At 42.1% G+C, this 23,667-nt stretch overlaps 1 protein-coding gene across 1 annotated transcript in view; it reads right to left on the bottom strand.

Annotated features, from left to right (window-relative positions):
* myo3b (myosin IIIB) overlaps nt 1-23,667 on the bottom strand; it is a 414,745-nt gene that overhangs the window by 198,757 nt on the left and 192,321 nt on the right. The window contains exons 23-24 of the mRNA XM_055638011.1: nt 8,900-8,979; nt 7,063-7,083 (exon numbers count right to left, since the gene is read on the bottom strand). Coding sequence (XP_055493986.1) covers nt 7,063-7,083; nt 8,900-8,979 — 101 coding nt within the window. The remainder of the gene's footprint in view (nt 1-7,062; nt 7,084-8,899; nt 8,980-23,667) is intronic.

Below are 23,667 nucleotides of genomic sequence, written 5' to 3'. Positions count from 1 at the left end.
TATTAACATCAACTTTTCTCTGCAGGTAGTGAATGACATGTTCCTGAGATGTTCAAATCACACTGATGTTAAGGTGACCATGTCAAATATTCTTTGGCAAAAATACACGTTGGAAAAGATTGCCCCATTAAAGCAGCTCTTGTTTCTAAAATAGTCCTAAAAAGTAAAACAGAACTTCCATTCGGTAAAAATGAATTCACAGAATACAAAAAGTGGCAACATTTGAATAGTTTTTGGTATAAGTTGCCACATTTCCATAAATTGCCCAGTAAATTGTGATTTCATGTGACGCATACTCAAAATTGACAGCATGGTTGATATATTGACGGAGCTGAAACACTAGAAATTGATGTTTTGATGCTCCCAAGCACTGCCATTGGATGCCTTATACTAATCTGGAGCTGAAAAAATGTTCAACTTTGAATATACCTTCCATACATTTGCAGGTATTTTCTCCATTTATTTCTCTATCCTCTGGTTATAAGTATATTGATTATTTAGATTAACACTTGATATTCACCTGTAAAAAATGTGTTTAATGCAAATCCAAATTCATGGGCCTCATTGTCATGGCAAAGAGACGAATTGACCGATGAATCGGCAGCTGGCTGATATTGCACAGTACTGAAGTTTAGTTTTTGGCATGGCACAAGGAACATGGAGGCCATGAACACGGGATGGATGAAAGGATTGAAGTCCTGGAGACTGCAATTAGTGTTGGAATATGGTGGGATCTGCAATCAGGCAAGTCTAGGAATGAATGAGGTCTGAAGACATTGTTGCATTGTCAACAGTGGTGGGAAACAAATGCAAAGCTCGAGTCATTTGAGGTTCAGATTTAGAGATACAGTCTGGACACGGCCAACTACACACTAGGACAATTTATAGAAGCCAATTAATCTACAAACCTGCACATCTATGAACTGCGGGGGGAAACCGGATCGCCCAGAGAAAACCCACATGGTCGCAGGGAAAATGTGCAAACTCTGCACAGACAGCACCCGAGGTCAGGAACGAACCCGGGTCTCTGGTGCCGTGAGGCAACAGCTCTATCAGCTGAGCCAATGTGCCGCCCTCAGTCAACAGTAGCACTCCTGTTCCACCTAGTTCCACATTAATTTAACTGCCTGAATGCACCTTGATTAGATGTTGGGAAACAAATGTTGGAGTAGCGGCATTGAGCAGACTTTAGGCTCCATATCTGCATTTACAAATTTACAAATTTACAAAATTCTTACTTCAATTAAAGATACTGTCTTGTATGTTCCTACCAAATATGCTTCAGTGCACACTTCTCACTGAATGTACGTGTAAACTTTCCGTTTTCAGTTTTAGTAGGTGTTGTAGATCTGAACAAATGAGCATAGCACAACACAACATATGGAGAAATAAGGAAGTGCAGATGTTGGAATCGAGCAAAACACAAAGTGCTGGAGTAACTGAGCAGGTCATGCAACATATGTGGGGGGAATGGACATGTCACATCCTGACCTCAGATGTGGAATAATAATGATACTGTCACAATATTTATAGGTTCCATTCCTGGCCTGTTTATTAAGCTTAAGGATAAGGGGAATAATAAAACCGAGATGAGAAGAATTTTTTCATAGAGAGTGGTGAATCTCTGGAACTCTCTGCCACAGAGGGTCTCCAGTTCATTGGCTATATTAAGAGGGAGTTAGATGTGGCCCGTGTGGCTAAGGGGATCAGGGGGTATGGAGAGAAGGCAGGTACGGGATACTGAGTTGGATGATCAGCCATGATCATATTGAATGGCGGTGCAGGCTCGAAGGGCGATGGCCTACTCCACCTAATTTCATGTTTCTGATTATCTCAAAGGTATGGCCTCCTACCTATTTGCAATATCGATCACCTCCAAGTCATCTGATCAAAGGTCATGATATTTGCATATCATCATCATGACTCATCATCATGACATCCCTCCTTTACCAGAATTAAACTTTAAATTAATGTGTTATTTCTAATATACTTTCCAATTAAATTCTTACAAAATATGAGTTTTCATTTGTGTTCCAACAACTCACGAAACAAATATATTACAACTACAAAACAAATGCAACTTTTTACACTCTTGTAACCTTAATAAACTCCTTGCTCATAATAAACAGTATCATAATAAACAGTATCATAATAAACAGTATCATAATCTATAACACAAAATCGTCATAACGCTTGGGGACTCTCCTTTCACGGTACAGTCTACCAGCTGGCACAGAAGCATCAGAGTCTGTTGAATCTGCCAAAGTGTTGTCACCCAGACACCTTCTCTGCTCTGGAACTCTGGTCACCACCTCGGAAATGTCATCTTGCCCCCCTGAATCAGTAGCTCTTGGTGGGTTTTGAGGTACCTCATTTTGTTTGTCCTTGGACATGTACTTTTTGATGCTCGATACACTTCTCTTGTAGATAACACCTTCTGGAGACTTGACTGTTACCATGCTGCCACTCCTCGATACAACACTGTTGGGCTGGCAATGGTAAGGAGTGTCTATCTTACCGCCACCATCTCGCCTCACAAGCACATCATCCCCAGGAATTATTTCAGAGTGCCTGGCCCCTCGTTTTTAAAGTCAGCACTTCTGGTATCTTATTTTGCCGCACCTTTCCTTTGCGTGATCACATCACAGCCAACAGTCTCTCAACGTATCCTGGTCTCCCTACTTCTCCGTTAGCTTGTGGCCATTTCGATCTCTCGCAAAACGTCTTACTGGGTCCATTGTCGGAATTGTAGTGAGACAGCGCTACAGGCAGTTGACTTCATCGAGCACACACTTGTAACTTTACTTAATAGGGTAGCAGCACTGACTGCATACAGGCTGGAACCAGAGAGAGAGAGAGAGAGAGAGTTGGGCGATTGGGTACAGGTGGGTGGAACCATCTACATCCTTCCCCTTAGAAATCAAAAAACTTGTCATCCAAAAGCATCGACATCAGCGACGCGGCTGGACCCGAACAGGGGAACCCATGGTCCGGTCCCGGGAGATGTTACGTAGGTTAAGTAAGCCCAGGTAGAAATCGCAGTTGGACAGGCGGGGCTGCTCTAGCAGACCCTTAGCACTCCGCACAGCCCGCCCGGCCAGGCCGTTACTTTGAGGGTACTCAGGGCTGCTGGTGTAGGTGATGGAAGTTCCACCTGGCAGCGGCAGCGAAAGCCTTGAATTCGACGCTTGTGAATTGCCGGCCATTGTCGGTCTGCAAGCGGACAGTGGCACCGAAGGTGGCGAAGTGCCTGCGCAGTTTGCAGATGACCATCTCAGAGGTGATGGAAGGAAGTATGTCCACCTCGAACCAGTTGGAGTACGAGTCAACCAGGACGAGAAACTGCTTGCCCCGCCATTCGAATATGTCGGCAGCCAGCGATGTCCAGGGCATGGTAGGCGCCGGCTGCTGCAAAAGGGGCTGGCGCTGCTGGTGTGGGGCGAGGTTGTTGCAGGAGAAACAGGAGGACACTCGGTCCCTGATGTATTTGGCCATACCAGGCCAGTAGAATTGTCCTTGGGCATGAGAAATAGTGGCATCGACCCCAGGATGACCGCTGTGGGCTGCGTTGTAGTATAGATCATACAGAAAGGCTGGGACCACGACCTTGTGGCCCTTGACGATAACACCATCTTGGATCACCAGCTCATCGCGGACCAGGAAGAACGGCTGGGCACGCGACGGCAAAGTGGTGCGTCTGTCGGGCCACCCGCGCGCGCTTGATAACGGCTGCGAGCTGCTGCAACGCAGGGTCAGCGGCGGTGTGCTCGGTCAGGCACTGTAGCTGCTTGGTCGGGACAAAGTTGACATTCAGTACCAACAGGTCTTCCTGCTCGTAAAGGGTGACGGTCACAGGAGGCTCGTGGGGCACGAGACAGAGTGTCGGCCACATGCATCTCAGTGCCCCTCTTGCATACGATTTGGAAATCAAACGCTGGAGCTGCAGCATCATGTGCTGCAGCCTGGCGGGGGCAACATGTATGGGTTTGTTGAGGATAGTCACTAATGGCTGGTGGTCGGTTTCGACTGTGAATTTGCTGCCGAATAGGAAGTCTTTAAACTTGAGCAAGCGAACACCACCGCCAGGAGCTCCTTCTCGATCTGAGCATACCGTTGCTCCGTGTCGGTCATGGTCCGCGAGGCATACGAGACCGGTAACAGCGATCCGTCGTCGTAGAGCTGCAGGCAGGCAGCACCTAGTCCAAAACGAGAGGCATCACAGGTAACAACAATGGGACGGCGCAGGTCGAAGAATTTTAGTGTCGGGGTGCTGGTCAGCTTAGACTTCAGACATTCGAAAGCCTGCTGGTGTTGTGGAAACTAGGACCAGGCAGTGTCTTTTTTAGTTAGCTGCCTCAGGGACGAGCTCAGCTCACTGAGATTAGGTATGAACTTCCCGAGGTAATTGACCATGCCCAGGAATCGTTGCAGACCGAGGACGTCGGTTGGGGCTGACATCTTGGAGATTGCATTTGTCTTTTGCGGGTCGGGCTTCAGTCCATTAGAAGTGAAGATATGCCCAACGTATGGCACTTCAGAGACGCGGAATCTGTACTTTTTTTTGTTCAGTTTTAAATTGATCTGCCGGGCCCGGTCCAGGACCCGGCGGAGGTTCTTGTCATGTTCAGCGGCATTATTCCCGTAGACTAGGATGTCATCCACGGTGATGGCACACGGCATGCCGGCGAACAGCTGTTCCATTGACCGCTGAAACACCTCGCTGGCAGAGTTAATACCAAATGGCATCCGTAGGAACTTGAATCTGCCATAGGGAGTGGCAAACGTTGTCAGGTCGGAGGAGCGTTTGTCGAGTGGTATTTGCCAGAAGGAACTCTTGGCATCAAGGACAAGAGTAGACTGTGGCCTGGCCGACTTGAGCTGCAACATCTTCCATGGGTTTCATGGGGTAGTGTGGTCGCCTGATCGCGACTTTCAGGTCCTTCGGATTAATGCACACCCGTATCTCGTTCTTGTCCTTTTTCAGGGTGGCAAAAGGACAAGACTACCCTTTTTCAGGGTAGTCTACCACTACCATAATCAGGGGCGGAAAACCTGGGGGGGGGGGCAGAGGGGACACATCCCCCCCCATGTTTTGAGAGGAGGGGGACATCCCCCCCAAGTTTTTGTGATCCCGATTTTAAAGTCGCCGTTTTTAGCGCTGGATTGAGCCTCCGAAGCCTCGCGCGTGTGTGTGAGTGTGAGCATGCGCGTATGGCCGGCAAAAAATTGTGTCCCTGTCCCCGTCCCCTCCATGTTTTGATAGTGAGTTCCGCTCTTGACCATAATTGATTCACCTGTTGGAAGTGGTCCAAGAAAATCAACAATTATGTCAACCCATGGTCCTGTTGGCAACTTTGTACTTCTAATTGGTTCTGGTGGGTTGCTCCTGTTTGTGATTTGGCATCCGTGACATGTCTTGACAAATTTTTCGGCATATTTCTCACAACCTGGCCACCACACTATGCTCCGCAAATTCTGTTTAGTACCGACGATGCCTAAATTTCCTTCATGAGCTAATGACATGATCCTTGGTCCAGCGGGATCACCAATCTGCTACCTCTCAGCACACAGTGACCAATTACACAAAATTCATCTTTTATGGGAACATATGCTTTGTAAGGGCATTGATCCCATTGTCCACTGTGAATACGTTCTCTGATATCCTTGAGTTCAGGATCATGTTCTGATTCCCTTTCAACTTCCTTCATTGTCATGGCTCCTGGCGTTAACTGAATTGCGACGAATCGTTCTCTGCTTCCATCTTCAGCGTGGATGTTGCTCTCAGCTGTTCATCCTTCAACAGTATCGACAGCGGGTCCGCAATGTTTGTTTTCTCAGCAATGTGGACTACTTTGTACTTGTGCTGTTGGAGTCTCAACACCCAACGTTCTACTCTGGCACATTAGACCTTGTCGAATAGATCATTTCCAGCAGCTTGTGATCTGTAACAAGTTCGAATTCAATGCCGTACAAGTTTGCATGGAACCTTTTACAGGCCCACACTAGTCCCAATGCTTCTTTCTCAGTTTGAGAATACCTTCTCTCCACGCTGGTTAATGATCGACTGGCGTATGCTATGATTCTGGGTCCATCTGCATGTGTTTGTACCAACACTGCTCCTAAGCCGACCGGACTAGCATCTGCTGTGACTTTTGTTGGTGCAACTAGATCATAATATCCAAGGGTTTCTGCACTCATTAGACTCAGTTTCAATGATTTCTCTGTTCACTACCAAACTGGAACGATACGTCTTTCCTGGTCAACTTTCTCAGTGGATCTGCCAGTGTAGCAAAATGTTACACACCTGTAACACTCAATCTCACGTTCAGGCGTACTTCTTGGTCTCCCGTAGGACAGCTGGTTAACTTGCCCAGTTTTGGAATCTTTCAATTTCAAGCTGTGAAATTGTCCCTCAATAGCTCCCAGTGCTGCTGCAATCGACAAAGAACCATTAAGGTTTAACTCAACCCCTTTTTCTAGCAGCCTTCTCCTGAGCTTGTCTGACCTGCAATGCTGGACAACCTGATCCTAAAACTGGTTTTACACATCAGCAGCCATTTATTTGCATCCTACAGACACCTGTCTGTGTCTCGTCACAAATTGTGCAACAGTCTTGCCCTCTTCCTGCATTGTTTTGCTGAATAAGTGGCGTTGAAATGTAGCCTCCTATCTAGGCTTACACAGTGCACATGTGATCTGACCTCCAAGTCATCTGATACAAAGGTCATGACACTTGCATATCATCATCATGGCTCATCACAGACAGGACAGACAACGTTCCAGGTCGGCACACTTCTTTCGATTGATAGTGGTAGCACAAAGTGCTCAAACGTCGTCTGTGGAATATCAGGGATTGCTTGCTGTGCAGTACAGGAAAGAACAACTTTGTAAAATTAATACCGAAAATAAACATTGTAAATTCAATACAATCCCTCGAATGACAATCGTTTTCATGTTGTACATGATTATTCCAAGAATTATAAAACCACAGATTTTGAAAATTGTGCACATTAAAGAGTTTGAACGAGCTGACAATGAATGCCATTTTTTTGCCATTCTTACCTTCAATAAATATTTTGGAGACTGTACATGAAAAATAAATAGAATAAAACATGGTCAACAACAAATCAAGTGGATGTCATTCAATAAAAAACAAATGAGAATCAGCACTGCATAATTAAAACAGAGGTAATTGCTGTAAGATGACCATTGCCATATTACCTATATTGTTGTTTCAAACTCTCATTACAACAGGACACAAAGTGCTGAAGTAACTCAATGGGTCAGGCAGCATCTTTGGAGAACACAGAAAGGTGGGACCAGAAAGGTTGGTCGCTCTTCCAGGGAGATGCTAAATGCATTTCGTTGTCTCTGTACTGTACACTGACAATGACAATTAAAATTGAATCTGAATTGAATCTGAATCTGAATCTGAGACCCTTCTTCAGACTGAATCGTCACCTGTCCATGTTCTCTAGGAATGCTGCCCGACCTGCGGAGTAACTCAGCATTTTGTATCCTTTTGTGTATCAACCAGGATCTGCAATTCTTTTTTCCTCTCAACACAGCTTGCAGTTTGTATTCTTAATTTCTCACAGCAGTTATACAGTGCACTGATGAATAAACTTCTTTAAATAAAAACACTGCATCCTGATAAAATTCTGCACTGAGACATAATATCAAAGCATCTGAACTTGTCACATGACCAAATAAATATCAGACTTTCTGATTAGAACTGGAGTGACGTTCATTATTTAGTTTCTCACATCATAGTGTGAAAGCAATCACCAAGGAGTTTTTTTTTGGATCATACTTATTTCTCACAGCTTCTATTCTTTTTCTTGAAATTTCAGAAACAGCTCTGGATATACGTAGGACATCATAATACTAGCATCTGCTGCAATCTTTGTTTTAAAACATCAAGCTACACAGCACCTGCTTGATGAAAAGGTTACAGCTAAATGTTTGCTGTTTAAGCATGGTGTATGTACATATTGGTTTTGTGCTGGCTGTGCTCATTGATTGACTTAACTTCACTTGTTTTCTTTGAAGATACAGTAGCTAGAGGGATAGGTACAAGGCCTGGTGACTCACACCGTGGGATGCAAATGAAGAACGCAAGAACTAAAAGCTTTGAAGTAAATGTAAATGTGAAATGCATGTGAAATACAGTTATGATATGCAATCAAAATTGATCGATTAAAAACTTTAGGTTTAACTACTCAAAGGTAAATATTTTCGGCCCAGTTGGATCTACCATTTATGTGTACTGCATCTTAGCATATAACAGAAAAGACCAAATCCATGTCACCATTGTTTCTATTAATAAACTGTTCTCATACAATTATTTTATACTTTCTCAATTCACACATGACATAAAAACAATTTGTACAAATATTTAAAAGGAATAATGCCCAAGGATCATTATCAAGATGGGTTTATTAAACAAGAACAAGATGTACATCTGTAAGAAGGAACTGCAGATGCTGGTTTTCACCGAAGATAGACACAAAATGCTGGAGTAACAGCGGGACAGGCAACATCTCTGGAAAAATGGAATAGGTGGCGTTTTGGGTTGAGACCCTTCTTCAGACTGAGAGTCAGGGGTGAGGGAAACTAGAGGTATGGAAAGGTACAAAGCGCAAATGAATTAAATGCATGAAAGAATGAAGGAATGTGCTTTGTACCTTTTCATACCTCGAGTTTCCCTCTACCCTGACCCTCAGTCTGAAGAAGGGTCTCAACCCGAAACGCCACTTATTCCATTTTTCCAGAGATGTTGCCTGACCCACTGAGTTACTCCAGCATTTTGTGTCAAACAAGATGAACATTGTTTATCTCACAAACCTAATTAAAAGTAATTTCCTATTTTAAAGTGTGATTTAAAATACAAACAAACCTTGCTCCGTTTGGCATTTAGTTGTGGAGGTAATGACCTGGATGCTGCACTTACTCTTGCTCTTGACTGTGCTAAGTTACCTGGAAAAGGGAAATGTGTAGTTCTGTGTAAGATGTTAAATAACCATATGTAAAACATTCAGGATATGTCAAAGTGTTACTAAGTCTAGCACAAGATGTCCAAATGTTTTTGCTGGCTATACCTTCAGAGGCTAAACTGTGATTAATAGCAATGAAAGGAGCCTTTGAAGAAGGATTGGTGACATCAAAGTCTTAATCCATGGGTAGCAGGATTTTTTTTAATTGAGTAGGAAGCATTTTAACGCATTTCAGCAGATTTAAACCATGAATAAATAACAGGCATCAGCAGATAGTCCACACACCTTTCAGCAAATACTGAAACTAAGATATAATTCTCAATTTAAGTGTGCACAGTGCAATAGCTATAGGATAAATTGGAAAATAATATTTGGGAATCATGCAACAGGTGATAACAACATTTCTACATATATGATCGATATGATTTTGGAAAATAAGTTGATTTCATAACATGTCCACAGCATTTTTTACCATATGTCGTCAAAATCATGACAAAGCCAATTCAGATGTGAACCAATTTGTTATTTAGGAGAGAATCGAGTGTTTAATTGCCATATGTACCAAAATGGATGAATAACATTCTTACTTGCAGCAGCGTAACAGGTCTGTAAACGCAGTACCATAATAGATAACAATAAACACACAAAAAAACAGTTCCATAAATAAAATAAAACAATATTAGTGCAAAAACCCCAATAATAGTGCAAAAAAAAGTACATCTTTTTTTAATGGAAGTACCTAAAGCATTAAATAAACATTTACTGGAATGAAGATAGACCCAAAAAGGTGGAGTAGCTCAGTGGGACAAGCAGCATCTCTGGATAGAAGGAATGGGTGACCCTTCTTCAGACTGAGTTATTCCAGCATTTTGTGTATCTTCATTCTAATAAATGTTTATTTACTTTAGACAAAGGGTCTTGACCTGAAACGTCACCCATTGCTTCTCTCCAGAGATGCTGCCTGTCGCACTGTGACTCCAGCTTTTTGTGTCTATGTTTGATTTAAACCAACATCTGCAGTTCCCTCCTACACATTTATTAGAATCAATCTGATGAGATAATTTCCTTTTCATGACCTTCCACCTGTGCTCTGCCAATATTGATCAAAAAACATGCTTTTTCTGTGGCAGTATGATGTACCAGCACCGCTAACATGCTAAACGGCATTATTTTGTTTTATGGCCATGTAACATAGAGGTCCACCACCGATTTCCAAGCAACTGGTGCTACGGCACCTCCCTTAATCCGGAAATAATTACGAGAGTGCACTTGAAATCCCCCCGGAAGTCTCCCCGAAAATGTGCTACCTAGGCCGGGTGAGGCGACCGATCTCGACCTCATCGGGACATCCGTGGCCAATCAATGGGTCTTATTTGCCGGCTCTAAAAACCCGGCCCAGCAGGAGTTGGAAGATCCATTCCCATAGCTGACTTCCAAAGCTGACTTTGTGGGCTGGAGTCTCTTTCCTCTGTCGTGACCTCTGTTGATCTGGCAAATCGGATAATACAGCACGGCTCTGGAACAAAGGGTACTGGACTTGAAAAGAACCAAGGCATTTAATAGTGCACTGAGAATCTTCTGGCCACGAAATGTCTCAAACTTCTGACAATCAGGAAGAAGGGTCTCGACCCGAAACTTCACCGATTCCTTCTCTCCAGAGATGCTGCCTGTCCTGCTGAGTTACACCAGCTTTTTGTGTCTATCTTCGACAATCAGGAAGGTCCAGCATCCAGCTTTACCAGCTGCAAGAATTGTGAGGGCTTTCAATGTTCTTTAAATGTCTCTGGCATTCAAATGCCTTTTAAAACAATCAAATTTTGTCATTCAAGGAATTCATTTTAAAATATTGAAGCAAGACCAGGCAGGTTGAGTGAAATAGTTTTTATTCACAGAAAACAAAACCAAAACTCGTAAAAACTGTGTGCCTAGTTGAGTTTACAAACACAGCTCCTGTCGCTGGGAGGAGAGCTGATGTTTGACTAAAAGCCCGAGAACGAACCACCGCGGCCATGTGACCATGTGGACCAATGACGAAGGTTCTGACTACCCAGCTCCACCACTAGATGCCGCTACAATATTCTGAAATATATATAATGCTATTTTGTAAAAACGACCTTAAAAATTGCAAATATTTTTAAAGTTAACTAAACTAGTTAAATTAAATGATGTGTCGGAAGGAACTGCTGATGCTGGTTTAAACTGAAGATAGACACAAAAAGCTGGAGTAACTCAGGGGGACAGGCAGCATCTGTGGAGAGAATGAATGGGTGACGTTATAGGGTCGAGACCCTTCTTCAGACATTAATTAAATTAATGACAACTTGGACATTGCACCAGGATCAACCAGGCTCAGGATCTGAAAGGTAATTTCCCCAGAAAATACAGGGGCACTGAGCAAAATGAAGGTCTGCTTCTTTAACAGATCTATCAGTCAACAATTTGGGGACTTCTGCATTTGAAAATACACGTGTGGAAGTCCAACCTTGTTGCCATTTATGATTAGTTTAGTTTAGAGATACTTTAGAGATACAGCGCAGAAATAGGCCCTTCGGCCCACCAAGTTTGCGCCGACCAGCGATTCCCGTACACTAACACTATCCTATAAGCTAGGGACTATTTCCAATTTTACCAAAACCAATAAACCTATAAGCCTGTATGTCTTTGGAGTGTGGGAGAAAAAGGGGGCACCCAGAGAAAACCCACACGGTCACCAGGAGAACATACAAACTCGGTACAGGCAAGATCGAATCAGTCTCTGGCGCTGTAAGGCAGCAACTCTACCTCTGAGCCTGAGCCTCCGTGCCGCTCCTGATAGATGCCGCTTTTTCTGTGTACTTTTAATGGGGACCATCTTGTATCCTTTATTATGGATTTCTACCTCAAAATTCCCACAATTTCCATTTATTATGAACAAAATAAACCTACAATGTGCAGAACGCTGTTGATTTTTGAGGTCTTCCAAACAATAGTAAACTTGCTAATATGTCATTTAGCTAATTGTTGTACTAAATCAGTTATTGTCTAAATACTAGTCTTTGAATGTGTTTGCTTATATAGATGTTTAGAAGCTGATTTCCACCTGTAAGCTAGAAAATACTAAAAAATCACTTAATATGGTAACAACGCTGAGACACAGCACAGGAAAAGATCAAGAAATCCAAAATAAAGGATGAAAACAGTGGTCCCCATTGTGTCGGCGTCAGGTCAGTAACCCAGCCCTTAATGTCATCAAGCCGAAAGAGTTGGTGTTGACCAAAGGATTGGAGGGGATGAAACAACCCTGACCTCATCAACGGAGCTGTTATTGAGATAGTTGACATCTTCAAGGTCCTTGGCATCCATATTACCAGAAACCTAAGCTGGTTACTTCACACTGTGCAGCTGAGGAAGCACAATCGGCCACAGGCAATGATGGTCCAATTCTACATGGCCATCGTAGTCCGTTCTCACCTTCTCCATCATGGTCTGGTTTGGCTCAGCCACCAAGCACGACACCTGGAGGCTGCAGCGAATCGTCCGATCAGCTGAGAAGGTTATTGGCTGCAACCTTCCCTCCATTGATGAACTGTACACTGCAAGGGCCAGGAAGCGAGCGGGCAAGATCATCTCTGACCCCTCTCACCCTGGCCACACACCCTTTGAATCACTTCCCTCTGGAAGGCGACTCCGGACTGTCAAAGCTGCCACAGCCAGATATAAAAACAGTTTTTATCCTCGAGTAGTTGCTCTACTCAACAGCCAAAAATCTGTAGCCTCCCTTTGATCTGGTATTTTGTTGGTTCACATGCTTGATCAATGGTGTTTTATCATTAATGTTTTATTATTATTAATGTTTTCTGAGTCATTCGTAACCGTCACTGTATGTCATGTTGTTACTTGTGAGCAGAGCACCAAGGCAAATTCCTTGTATGTGAATACTTGGCCAATAAACTTACTTACTTACTTAATGCTGTGATCAAGAAAACATATCAGTGTAGTTACTTTCTTCGGTGTCCGAGAAGATTCAGCATGCCCACAATGATCCTCTCAAACTTCTACAGATGCGCTACAAAAAGTATTCTGACAGGATACAAAAAGTATTCTGACAGGATGCATCTCAGCCTGGTATGGCAACTGCTCTGCTCTTGATCACCAGACCCTGCAGAGTACTGAACACAGCCCAGTCCATCACAGGCTCGTCACTTCCTTTCATCTACATCTTCACATTGCATTGCTTCAGGAGTGCTGGAACTATCTTCAAGGAGGCCTGTCACCCTGGAAATTCCTTTCTGTCTTATACCTTCTGAGAGATGACACGGGAGCTTGAAATCCTGAATATCCAGACTTAAAATAGACACCAAATGCTGGAGTAACGCAGAGGGTCAGGCAGCATCCTTAGCGAACATTTTGGGTCAGGAGCCACAACACATTCTCCAGGGATGCTGTCTGATCCGCTGTGTTACTCCAGCATCTTGTATCCAGCTTTGGTATAAACCAGCATCAGCAGTTCCTTGTTATTACATCATACCTCTTCACCACTGCTATCTGACTCCTGAATCAGTCATCTTTCAGAACCCGTCTCAGAGTTGCTGCTACATATTCTTATTCTTATCTCTACCTTATTCAGTTTTAATTTATTACATTTTAGGTTGTTTTGCACTACTTCAGATTACACTACAATCTTTGCATCATTCTGCTGTTTTGTATGCATCATTGTATTTACTTAGTTTAGTTTAGATTAGTAATACAGCATGGAAACGGGCCCTTCAGCCCATGATGACCATTGATTCCCACTCCCTACGGGCAATTTACAGAGACCAATTAACCTAGTGTTTAAGAAGGAACTGCAGATGCTGGAAAATCGAAGGTACACAAAAATGCTGGAGAAACTCAGTGGGTGCAGCAGCATCTATGGAGCAAAGGAAATAAGTAACATTTCGGGCCAAAACCCTTCTTCAGACTGATGGGGGTACCAATTAACCTAGCCCCGAGTACCAATTAATCTTGTCACAGGAAGAACGTGCAGGAAAACAAAGTGTGTACATACTTCAGGCTTTTTAATTTAAAAATATTATGCAGCTCGTTTGTATGCAGGTGTACCCATGTTGGGTGTTCGTAACTGGCACTGTACTCAAGGATATAAACATATAAACTTTAATTTTTTTTCACTTTACTGAAATCTACTCATTTGCTTGATGATCCATTCGATGCTTTAAGTTCTTGGATATCAATAATTTTGCACCCATGTGTAATACAACAGCATGAGGATATGCACATCTCCCACTGCTTGCATTTCCTGTATCTGAAAACATTGGGTTAATACCAACAGAAGTTACAACTTGTTTCTGCATGAATTTCTAACAAACGTTTGCAGGCACAGTTAATTTGAATTATATTCCTTGTGCACCCTGGAAAGGTTTCGGATTACTTTCTGATGAGAATTAATTACAACTCATTATGTCATGTAAGTATCCTTGAAAATAGCCTGAGAAAGAATCGGGTCACAGCATGGATTTGTATAAATTGCAGCAGTTGAAAAGCACAAAGTTGCAACCAAAATTTGAATTTTGTATTTGGATATGCAAAATATAGGATCAGTACAATATTGAAGTCTACATAATATTATTATGACTTTATCACTTTGTGAAGGGGCTGTCCCACTGTACGAGGTAATTCAAGAGCTCTCGAGTTTAAAAAAAAATCAAACACATGGTAAGCACGTATAATGTACGTAGCGGGTACTTCGGAGCTCGGGAGGTCTCTTAGCGGCTCGTAACGCTAACGGCAGGTACTCGGGAAATGCGGTAAGCTCGTGAAGATTTTTCAACATGTTGAAAAATGTCCAGGAGAGCCCCGAGTACCTACGAGCGGCTATTCCCGTAATTCTCCGAGTTCGAATCAGGGGAAACTCGGGAGAACTATTGAATTAGCTCGTACAGTGGGACAACCCCTTTATTAGCAGGGTTGAAAAGATAGAATATATTTATCACAAATACATTTTCAATCCAAACTAAATTCAAATTGTCATATTTTCAGCAATTTTGTTAGAATTTTTGAACAAAAGATCATTTTGACTTTGTTAACAGTGTAAATGAATACTGCATGTCATCTAAATAATATGCCAATTGTATAACAGATTCAATGCAATATAAAACCAAGATGCTAAAAAATAACAACTTTTAACATTTAACAGGTTTTCTCAAAAAACAAAAATACACATTGAAACAGCAATACACTTTGTGTAGGAAGGAACAGCAGATAGACACAAAATGCTGGAGCAACTCAGCGAGCCAGGCAGCATCTCTGGAGAGAGGGAATGGGTGACATTTTGGGTTGAGACCCTTCATCAGACTGAGAGCCGGGGAAGAGGGAAACTAGAGTTATGACAAGGGACAGAACACACAGCCGGCACCACATCAAAATACACTTTATGCTGTGTGTTCTTGGTGACCAAGTTGCTTACACTATCATTTTCCAGAACTGGAACACTGACAAATATATATAAATCTACTTTGGAAATATTTTAATAATGTGCATAATAGTGTATTTCTTTATTACTCCTAGTTAATTGAGTCAAAGAAAATGAAATTGCTGCAATTAAGCAGTATGCTCGTCTGCTGTAAGACAACTGCTGAAGGACCCCTGCCGTTTTAGCTGGTGAATTACATGAGAAGCTGCAGAAACCCTTTGATAGACTAATGCATTATCTGAACAATCTACTTGTGAATATTGAAAAGTATTAGCTTCCTCAGAGTAGCTGATGGGGTAAGAAGAACTATTACTTGCAGCCAAGTAATCAAATATCTATGGAGCGAAGAAAATAGGTGACGTTTCGGGCCGAAACCCTTCTTCAGACTGATGGGGGGGGTGGGAGGGGAGAAGAAAGGAAAAAGGGGAGGAGGAGGAGCCCGAGGACGGGGGGATGGGAGGATTAAGGAAGGGGAGGAGACAGCAAGGGCTAGCAAAATTGGAAGAATTCAACATTCATGCCATCAGGATGCAAGCTGCTCAGGCGGAATATGAGTGAACTATATACCTGCAACCCGAAGTCTCCGTGTTTGACAACCCTTATAGGGTTCTATAATTTACCGTGCAAGAGCTGTCATAGTTTAACAAACCAAAATGTAACACCTTGTTCTTGTCGCATTTCAATTCCATTTGCCATTCTTTGGCCTCTTTCCCTAATACGTCTAGATCCCATCTTGGATACCATTCATCGTTCTCCACTACATCATCAATTTTGATGCCTTTCACACTCTACTAACAATGTTCACAATCTTGTCATCCAAATTGTTAATATAGATGCCAAACAACAGTGGACCCAACACCAGTCCATGCGGCATATCACTGGTTAATATTTTGCTCTTAACATACATGTGGAATCTCTTAGGGTTCTCCTTTAGTTTAGTTTAATTTAGTTTATTATCACATGTACCAAGGTGCAGTAAAAAGCTTTTGTTGCGTTTTAACCATTCAGCGGAAAGACTTTACTTTAACTGTCCAAACTATCTCATGTCTCCATTCTTCCCCCCTCCTAATCCCTGTCTAGAGTGCAGTCCTACGTCTTTTATAGTCAATATAGGATACGCTTGAGTCTGTACCTGATGTACACCTCCTTTTTGACCAGTAGCTCAACATCCCGCATCAGCCAAGTTCCCTATTGCTGCCAACTTTGCCCTTCCCTTGAGCAGGAACACAATGTCTCTGAACTCTCCCCATCTCATTTTTGATATGGGTCTGAATCACATCTAGGTTAAGAGGCAAGACTGTTTAATTGTGATATGTACCCATCAAGCAAGCAATGACATTCTTACTTGATGCATAACAGGTATGTGAATACATTACTCATGAATAACATAATTACCAAATAAATAAATAAAAATCAAAACCCTAATATTATTGCAAACAAGCCCAAAGTCCTTCTGGTAACCAAGACAGTTCATGGTTCATAGTTCAGTTAGTGTTTGCTATATTCAAGAACCTATTGGCAAGAAGCTGTGGAGGTCACGACTTTCGGGTTCAAACATCTAAAGTTCAAAGGTCAAAATTGCTATCTGTTTAGTTTAGTTTAGTTTCTGGAAAGAGATGAAGTTGGTGGCTGTGATGAAATATTTCTGCTTGTTCAGTGCAGGATTTCAGATGTTGAGTTTGACAAGATGGAGACAGAGAAAGAGTTAAGAGGAGTGGCACTGAGGTAGAGCTGTCGTCATTAGAGGAACCTGACCTTGTGTCTGATAATGTTGCTGGAGCGTAATTTTAAATTAAAACTCAAATTAGGTTTATTAAAAATACTTTTAACCTTCCTGATATAGCATTGTGACCTATATTTTTACACTTTATATTTCTGCTTTGCAATAAGAACATAAACAGTACAGGACAGGAACAGGCTCCTTGGTCTACAATGACTGTGTTACCAAGTTAAACTAAACTTCTCTGCATGCATGTGATACATATTCGTCCATTCCCTCCATATCCTCGTGCCTATCTAGAAACCTCTTAAATGCCACTATCGTATCTGACTCCACAACCATCCCTGACATTCACCACTCTGTATAAAAAAAATTACCCACACATTTCCTTAAAAGTTTGACCCTCTCATCTTAAAGTTCTGCCCTATAGCCTTTGACATTTCCACCTTGGGAACAATGTTCTGACTGTCTGCCCTATCTATGCCTCTCACTGTTTTATATACCTCTATCAGGACTCCCTCAGCAGCTGACACTCCACAGAGAAGTTTGTCCAACCTCTCCTTATAAACTCTCCTTATATCCAATACCTCCTAATCCAAGCAGTATTCTGGTAAACCTCTTCTGCACTTTCTCCGAAGTTCTCCACATCCTTCATGCCATGTATTGTACACAATACTTCAAATGTGGTCCTATAAAACAACATGACTTTGTGTATGGGATGGCCAAGTGAATGGTTAAACATTGTTTAAATCATCCCTCTCAAGAGTGGTACTGAGACAGTCACTCCAATGCCAATACTGAGGAGCATCGGATTTGGGAATAATCACCTAAGCCATTGGTAGAGGAAAGGTCCCAAAACTGGTGGCCATGGAAAGTCTCTTTCAGATGCATGTTTCACAGGGGTTTTCTTCAATAGCCCTCAACATTGTTTAATGGACTCGTGTCATATTATAAAATGCTATTCTTATTTGTTATCTTATTCTTCAAGGTATGACAAAGGAATTCAAGCAAACAATAATGCAATGTAATCACTTAGCAAGGCAACTATCAGCAGTGCATTGTATTGCACACTTCTCCAATGGTCTTGCAGCGGCTCCAACCGTTGCTTTTGTTCCCTTTCGAATATTCAGGACATTTGTCTCTCTTTACCTATTATTTGATAGGATACTACATACATTTAGCTTTTTTTCCCCCAATTTTGATTTAACTGCAGAAATAGTGAAAATAAAACAACAATTTGGTTACTGTTATCATGTAGACTCAATATTATTATTGTAACTTACTGACAGGTGCTATTCACACAATTTGGTGTATCTGTATTGGAGTTTGCACGTTGTCCTGTGAACACATAGGGTTTCTCCAGGTCCTCCCAAAGATATGTAGATTGGTAGGTTAATTGGCCATTATAAATTCTTGAATATGTAGGCTTGTGTCAGATACTGGATGGAATTAATAGGAATGTAGGGAGAAGAAAACGGGATTAGTGCAGATGATACCCTGATGAATCGTACGGACGGTGGGCTGAAGGACTTTTTCTGTGCTATATGGGCCTGTGACTTGGGAAAAGAGCAGAATTATAGGTAATGACTGTCAGAGGCAGCCATTAATTGTATAAAATGCCAGAAAAGGCCAAATGTTTTCCAATTGTTTGTGCTATTTTTCTCTGTTTTCCAATTTTTCTCAATTTGCCACAAAATAATATACTCAAAAACCTTTAGATTCATGCTATCTTGATTAAAACAAACATTTCCTATTATTATAATTTGAAGAACTAAGGGAAATGAATAAGAAGTAAACCCTACTAGTTAGCATGGATGTCATATTTCTTTAGTGCCAAAATCGGTTTATTTTAGTGGTAGTCGGCTCAAAGGGCCTACTCCTGCACCTATTTTCTATGTTTCTATGTTAATAACTGTGCCCAAAAAGGTTAAAATAATTAGGCCAAACAACTGGTGCCAGAGAAGAAGTTACGAGAGCACAGCCTCTCTGTGCCTATGAGCTGTCTGTAAATGCACAAAGAGCAGCAAGAAATAAATTAATGATTGGTTTAACACAAATCCATAGCTTTGCACTACATTTGGGATAAAAGAAGGAATTTTGAGGGAAAGAAGATGTGGGATATTTCAAATAAGAATTGATAATCCATCCCAAGGATAAGCCACATTGATTTGGACAAAAGATCGATAGTTCCATTCATAAGAAACCTCACCCTATAGAAAATCACGTCACAAAAACAATTGTGTCAAAACTGTTTTTGCAGGATAGAAACGTCAAAGACTCAAGCGCATCGCTTTATGTTTTGTTTAGTTTAGTTTAGAGATACAGAGTGGAAACAGGCCCTTCAGCCCACTGAGTCCACGATGACCAACGCTATCCCGCACACTGGCACTATCCCACACACGAGGGATAATTTACAATTGTACCAAGCCAATTAGCCTACAAACCTGTACGTCTTTGGAGTGTGGGAGGAAACCGGAGATCTCAGAGAAAACCCACACAGGTCACGAGGAGAACATACAAACTCCGTACAGACAAAACCCGTAGACGGGATCAAACTCAGGTCTCTGGTGCTGTAAGGCAACAACTCTACCACTGCGCCACCGTGCCACCCTAAAGCAACCTGGGAGATGCCGGGATTTGAACATGGGACCTCACACATGCCAAGCGCGCTCTCCACCAGTGAGAGGGGCAAAATTTAAAACCGATGTGAAAGGCCCTTTAATATATAGAGTGTGGTGGTCACCTGCAACATGCTGCTTGGGGTGGTGGCGGAGGCAGATACAATACTGACACTTCAGATAGGCATGTGGATACTCAGGTAATGGAGGAACACAGAGCATGTGCAGGGTGAAAATATTAGTTTAACCTGGCATCATGTTCGGCACATACACAGTGGGCCAAATGGTCTGTTCCTGTGCTGTCCAGTTCTATGTTCTCTGGTCCAAATGGGTAAAACGGTAGTAAGGGCTTTTCAGACTCACAATAACAAAGTAATTTTGAGAAGGGTCCCGACCCAAACCGTCACACATCCTTTTTCTCCTGACCCGCTGAGTTACTCCAGCACTTTGTGCTTGTCTAAAGTAATTTTTCCCACAGGAATTTCAAAAATAAATGTGTTTAAATATCTATACATTTATCGTGTTACTGCAAGCTGAATATACTAAAGGTTGAATGTTATATTCTTCATTCGAGTATGGTTACACAAACAAGCAAAGACTGCTTGTCATTTTCCAAAGTAACTCTTAAATGGACTCCTGTGGTGAAACTGGCAGCCTGTGTTCTTTAGAGACAATTGTGTCTGATTATTGTCGGGAAGTTACATGTACACAGGGTTTTTTCTTCCCAAGACAGCATTTTTCTGCCTGTCAATTTCGAAAGTAACTCACTTTCAACTCCCGCAGTGAAATCGGAAACCTGTGTCTGTCTGAATAATGGGAGGCGAGATCCTGATTGAAAATATTCTCCAACCAATTTAGCTCATATAATATAAATAATGTTAAAAAATTCTCATTACATCCAATCCATGTTGTGGAAACATGTGTTGAGGCAGAAATAATAAAAACATGAACTGCAGATTAATCAGGAATGCACTTCTGGTGGTGGTGGTTAAGGCAGATATGAGAGAGGCATTTAAAAGACTTTTAGTAGGGCATATGGATATGCAGGGAATAGAGGGATATGGATTATGTGCAGGCAAATAAGAATTGGTCTTGGCATTATGTTCAGCACAACAATTGCGCTGTACTGTTCTGTGTGTGTTAATGTCTATGCAGAACCATTTACTGTCTATTTTTATCTTTCTCATCAGTTGCCCCATATATTTACTCTTTCCTGTTTATATTAAAAAATCAACTCCTTAGTCTTACTTTGCTCAGTTCTAAAGTGATTGACATCCCGATTTACGCAGTGTCCAATATTACAATGTTATCTTGTGGCCTATAAATAACTGCTCCCGATATTCCCTGCTATTTGTTTTTTCCTATCTCAACCCAAATTTAGTCTAATTTTGCTGAACCAAGATAATTTCCTCCCACTGTTTTGATCTCCTTTCTTATTAATAATACCACATCACCTGCTTTGCCTTTTTTTTGCCTGCCCTTCCCAAATGTCAAATAACCTTGAACATTAATCTCCCAGCATAACCTTCTCTGCAGAAATGTTGTGATTGGGAGAGGAGTAGAGGGGCAAGGACAGAATAACCGATGGCTGTGAAGATGCTCGGCAAAAGAGCTGACAGCTGGTGAATCTATAACCCTGACCTAGCTGGCTGTCAAAACAATTCAATTTATCAAACGTTGGAAAACATTCAAAAATAGTTAGAAATTACTAATGTTCAAAGAGTTTTAACAGACAAGTGCAAAGTGATGCTTTTTGTGAGTTAAACCATGCTATAACTAAACAATGAATGGCAGAGTCTGAATGGCAGAGTCCTGGGAAATGGTGTTAAACAGCAAAAAACAAATGATCTGCTAGAGGAACTCAACGGGTCAATCGGCATCTGAGGGGGAAAGGAATTGACAAAGTTTTGCGTTGAAACCCTATATTAGGACTGAGAGGAGATAGGGGAAAAAAACAACATTCTAAAGGGAGGGGGAGTAGTGAGAGAGGGGCAGTTGGATGATTGGTGGCTCGAGGAGAGGTGATAGATGAGGGACAGATGGAGTTGAGTATATCATTATGAGAGGCAGAGGGATGGTTGGGAGAAAGAGGCAGGGGAGGCAGACAGAAAAAGGCAGATGGAGGCAGAAAAAGGCAGAAGGGGCAGACAGAAAAAGGCAGATGGGGGCAGGTGGGAGGAGGTCTCATCTCCTGTCACCTCTCCCCTAACACTTTCCATTATCACCTTCCTTACATATCAGATAACAACAATGGCAGAATGTATGTTCCGACTTAACAACCTTCCAGCTGTCTCCTCCTGCACCTTCCTCCCACCCGACTCCTTATTTTTGTCTGCATCTATCATCTACCTGCCTCTTTATTTGAAGTGCACCTTTCTCCTTGCCCCTCCCCTCTCCTCCCCAGCTCCAAATGCCAGTCATCATTCACCTCTTCCCTGTCCACCTACCTACTGTCTCACCACACCCCCTATCCTCTTTATGCTTGCTATCTTCCCTCTCCACTCACAGCCCTGATACAGGGTTTCAACCTGAGAAGTCGCTAATGCCTTTCGCCGTACCTGTGCTGCCCAACCCACTGCGTTCCTCCAGCAGATAGATACAAAAAGCTGGAGTAACTCAGTGGGTCAGACAGCATCTCTGGAGAAAAGGAATAGTCTACGTTTCAGTTCTGAAGAAGGGTCTCGACCCAAAACGTCACCTATTCCTTTTCTCCAGAGATGCTGTCTGACCCGCTGAGTTACTGCTGCTTTTTGTGTCTATCTTCGGTTTAAACCAGCATCTGCAGTTCCTTCCTACACGAGTTCCTCCAGCAGATTGCTTGTTGTTCCAGCTTCTTCATTCTCTAGTCTTGTTACTTGTAACTAGCACCTCGTGGGACCTTGGGGTGCAAGTACATAGCTCCCTGAAAATGGCGACACGGATAGACTGGTGAAAAAATCATGCGAGATGCTTGCTTTCATAGGCTGAAGGAGTTGGGACATATTTTACAATTGTACAAATCGATACTTAAGCTGCACTTGGAGTACAGTGTGCAGTACTAGTCACCATACTGTAGGAAGCTAGAGAAGGTGCAAAAATGATTCACAGTAAAGATTCACAAAAATAGTGTGAAAAGATTCACACAAATTCTAAGTGGCTGGATTACAGAAGTTCAGTAAAGGGGAGACCGAATAAGGTGGGCCTGTTTTCTCAGGGGCAAAGGCAGCTGAGGGGATATGTCACAGAGGTTTATAAAATCATGAGAGGCATAGCTAGGGTAAATAGTCAGTCTTTATCTCAGTTTAGGGCAGACTAGAAACTAGAGGGCATAGGTTTAGGGTGAGAGGGGAAAGATATTAAGGGAATCAGAGGGACAAGTTTTTTTTTGACAGAAGGTGATGGGTGTGTGGAATTAACTATCAGGAGAAATTGTACAGGCGTGTACAATTACAGCATTTAAAAGACATTTGGACAATTACTTAGATAAGAAAGGTTTCGCAGGATATGGGCCAAACACAAGCAAATAGGCCTAGCTCAGATCAGCATCTTGGTCGTCATGGGTGACTGGGCCAAAGGGCCTGTTTTCGTATTGTATAACTCTGAGTCTATAATCTATGAAGTGTTTAATTTGTTGAAAATGCTTACAATTTGAAAAAAATAATACACAGTTACGATTAATTAAAATAAAATGTAACTAAAATTGAGCCTGGTCGCTTATAACTGCCGCTCAACTCAATATTAACAATGCTCTTGCTCCAGATCTATGTTGCGGGTTGTTTGAACAAATTTCTTCACAGTTTATGATTGAATTAAGTCAGGATTGGGCCGCATGTACAGATTCCCTGGCAAACAGCTGCCTGGATGTCAGGATCTTCAGTGTCTGAATGCATAAAATTCTTTACTTTC

This window comes from Leucoraja erinacea, chromosome 7, assembly GCF_028641065.1.
Source record: "Leucoraja erinacea ecotype New England chromosome 7, Leri_hhj_1, whole genome shotgun sequence".
Lineage (NCBI taxonomy): Eukaryota > Metazoa > Chordata > Chondrichthyes > Rajiformes > Rajidae > Leucoraja > Leucoraja erinaceus.
The sequence above is the reverse complement of the archived record's forward strand: the minus strand, read 5'-3'. Positions and strand labels throughout refer to the sequence as shown.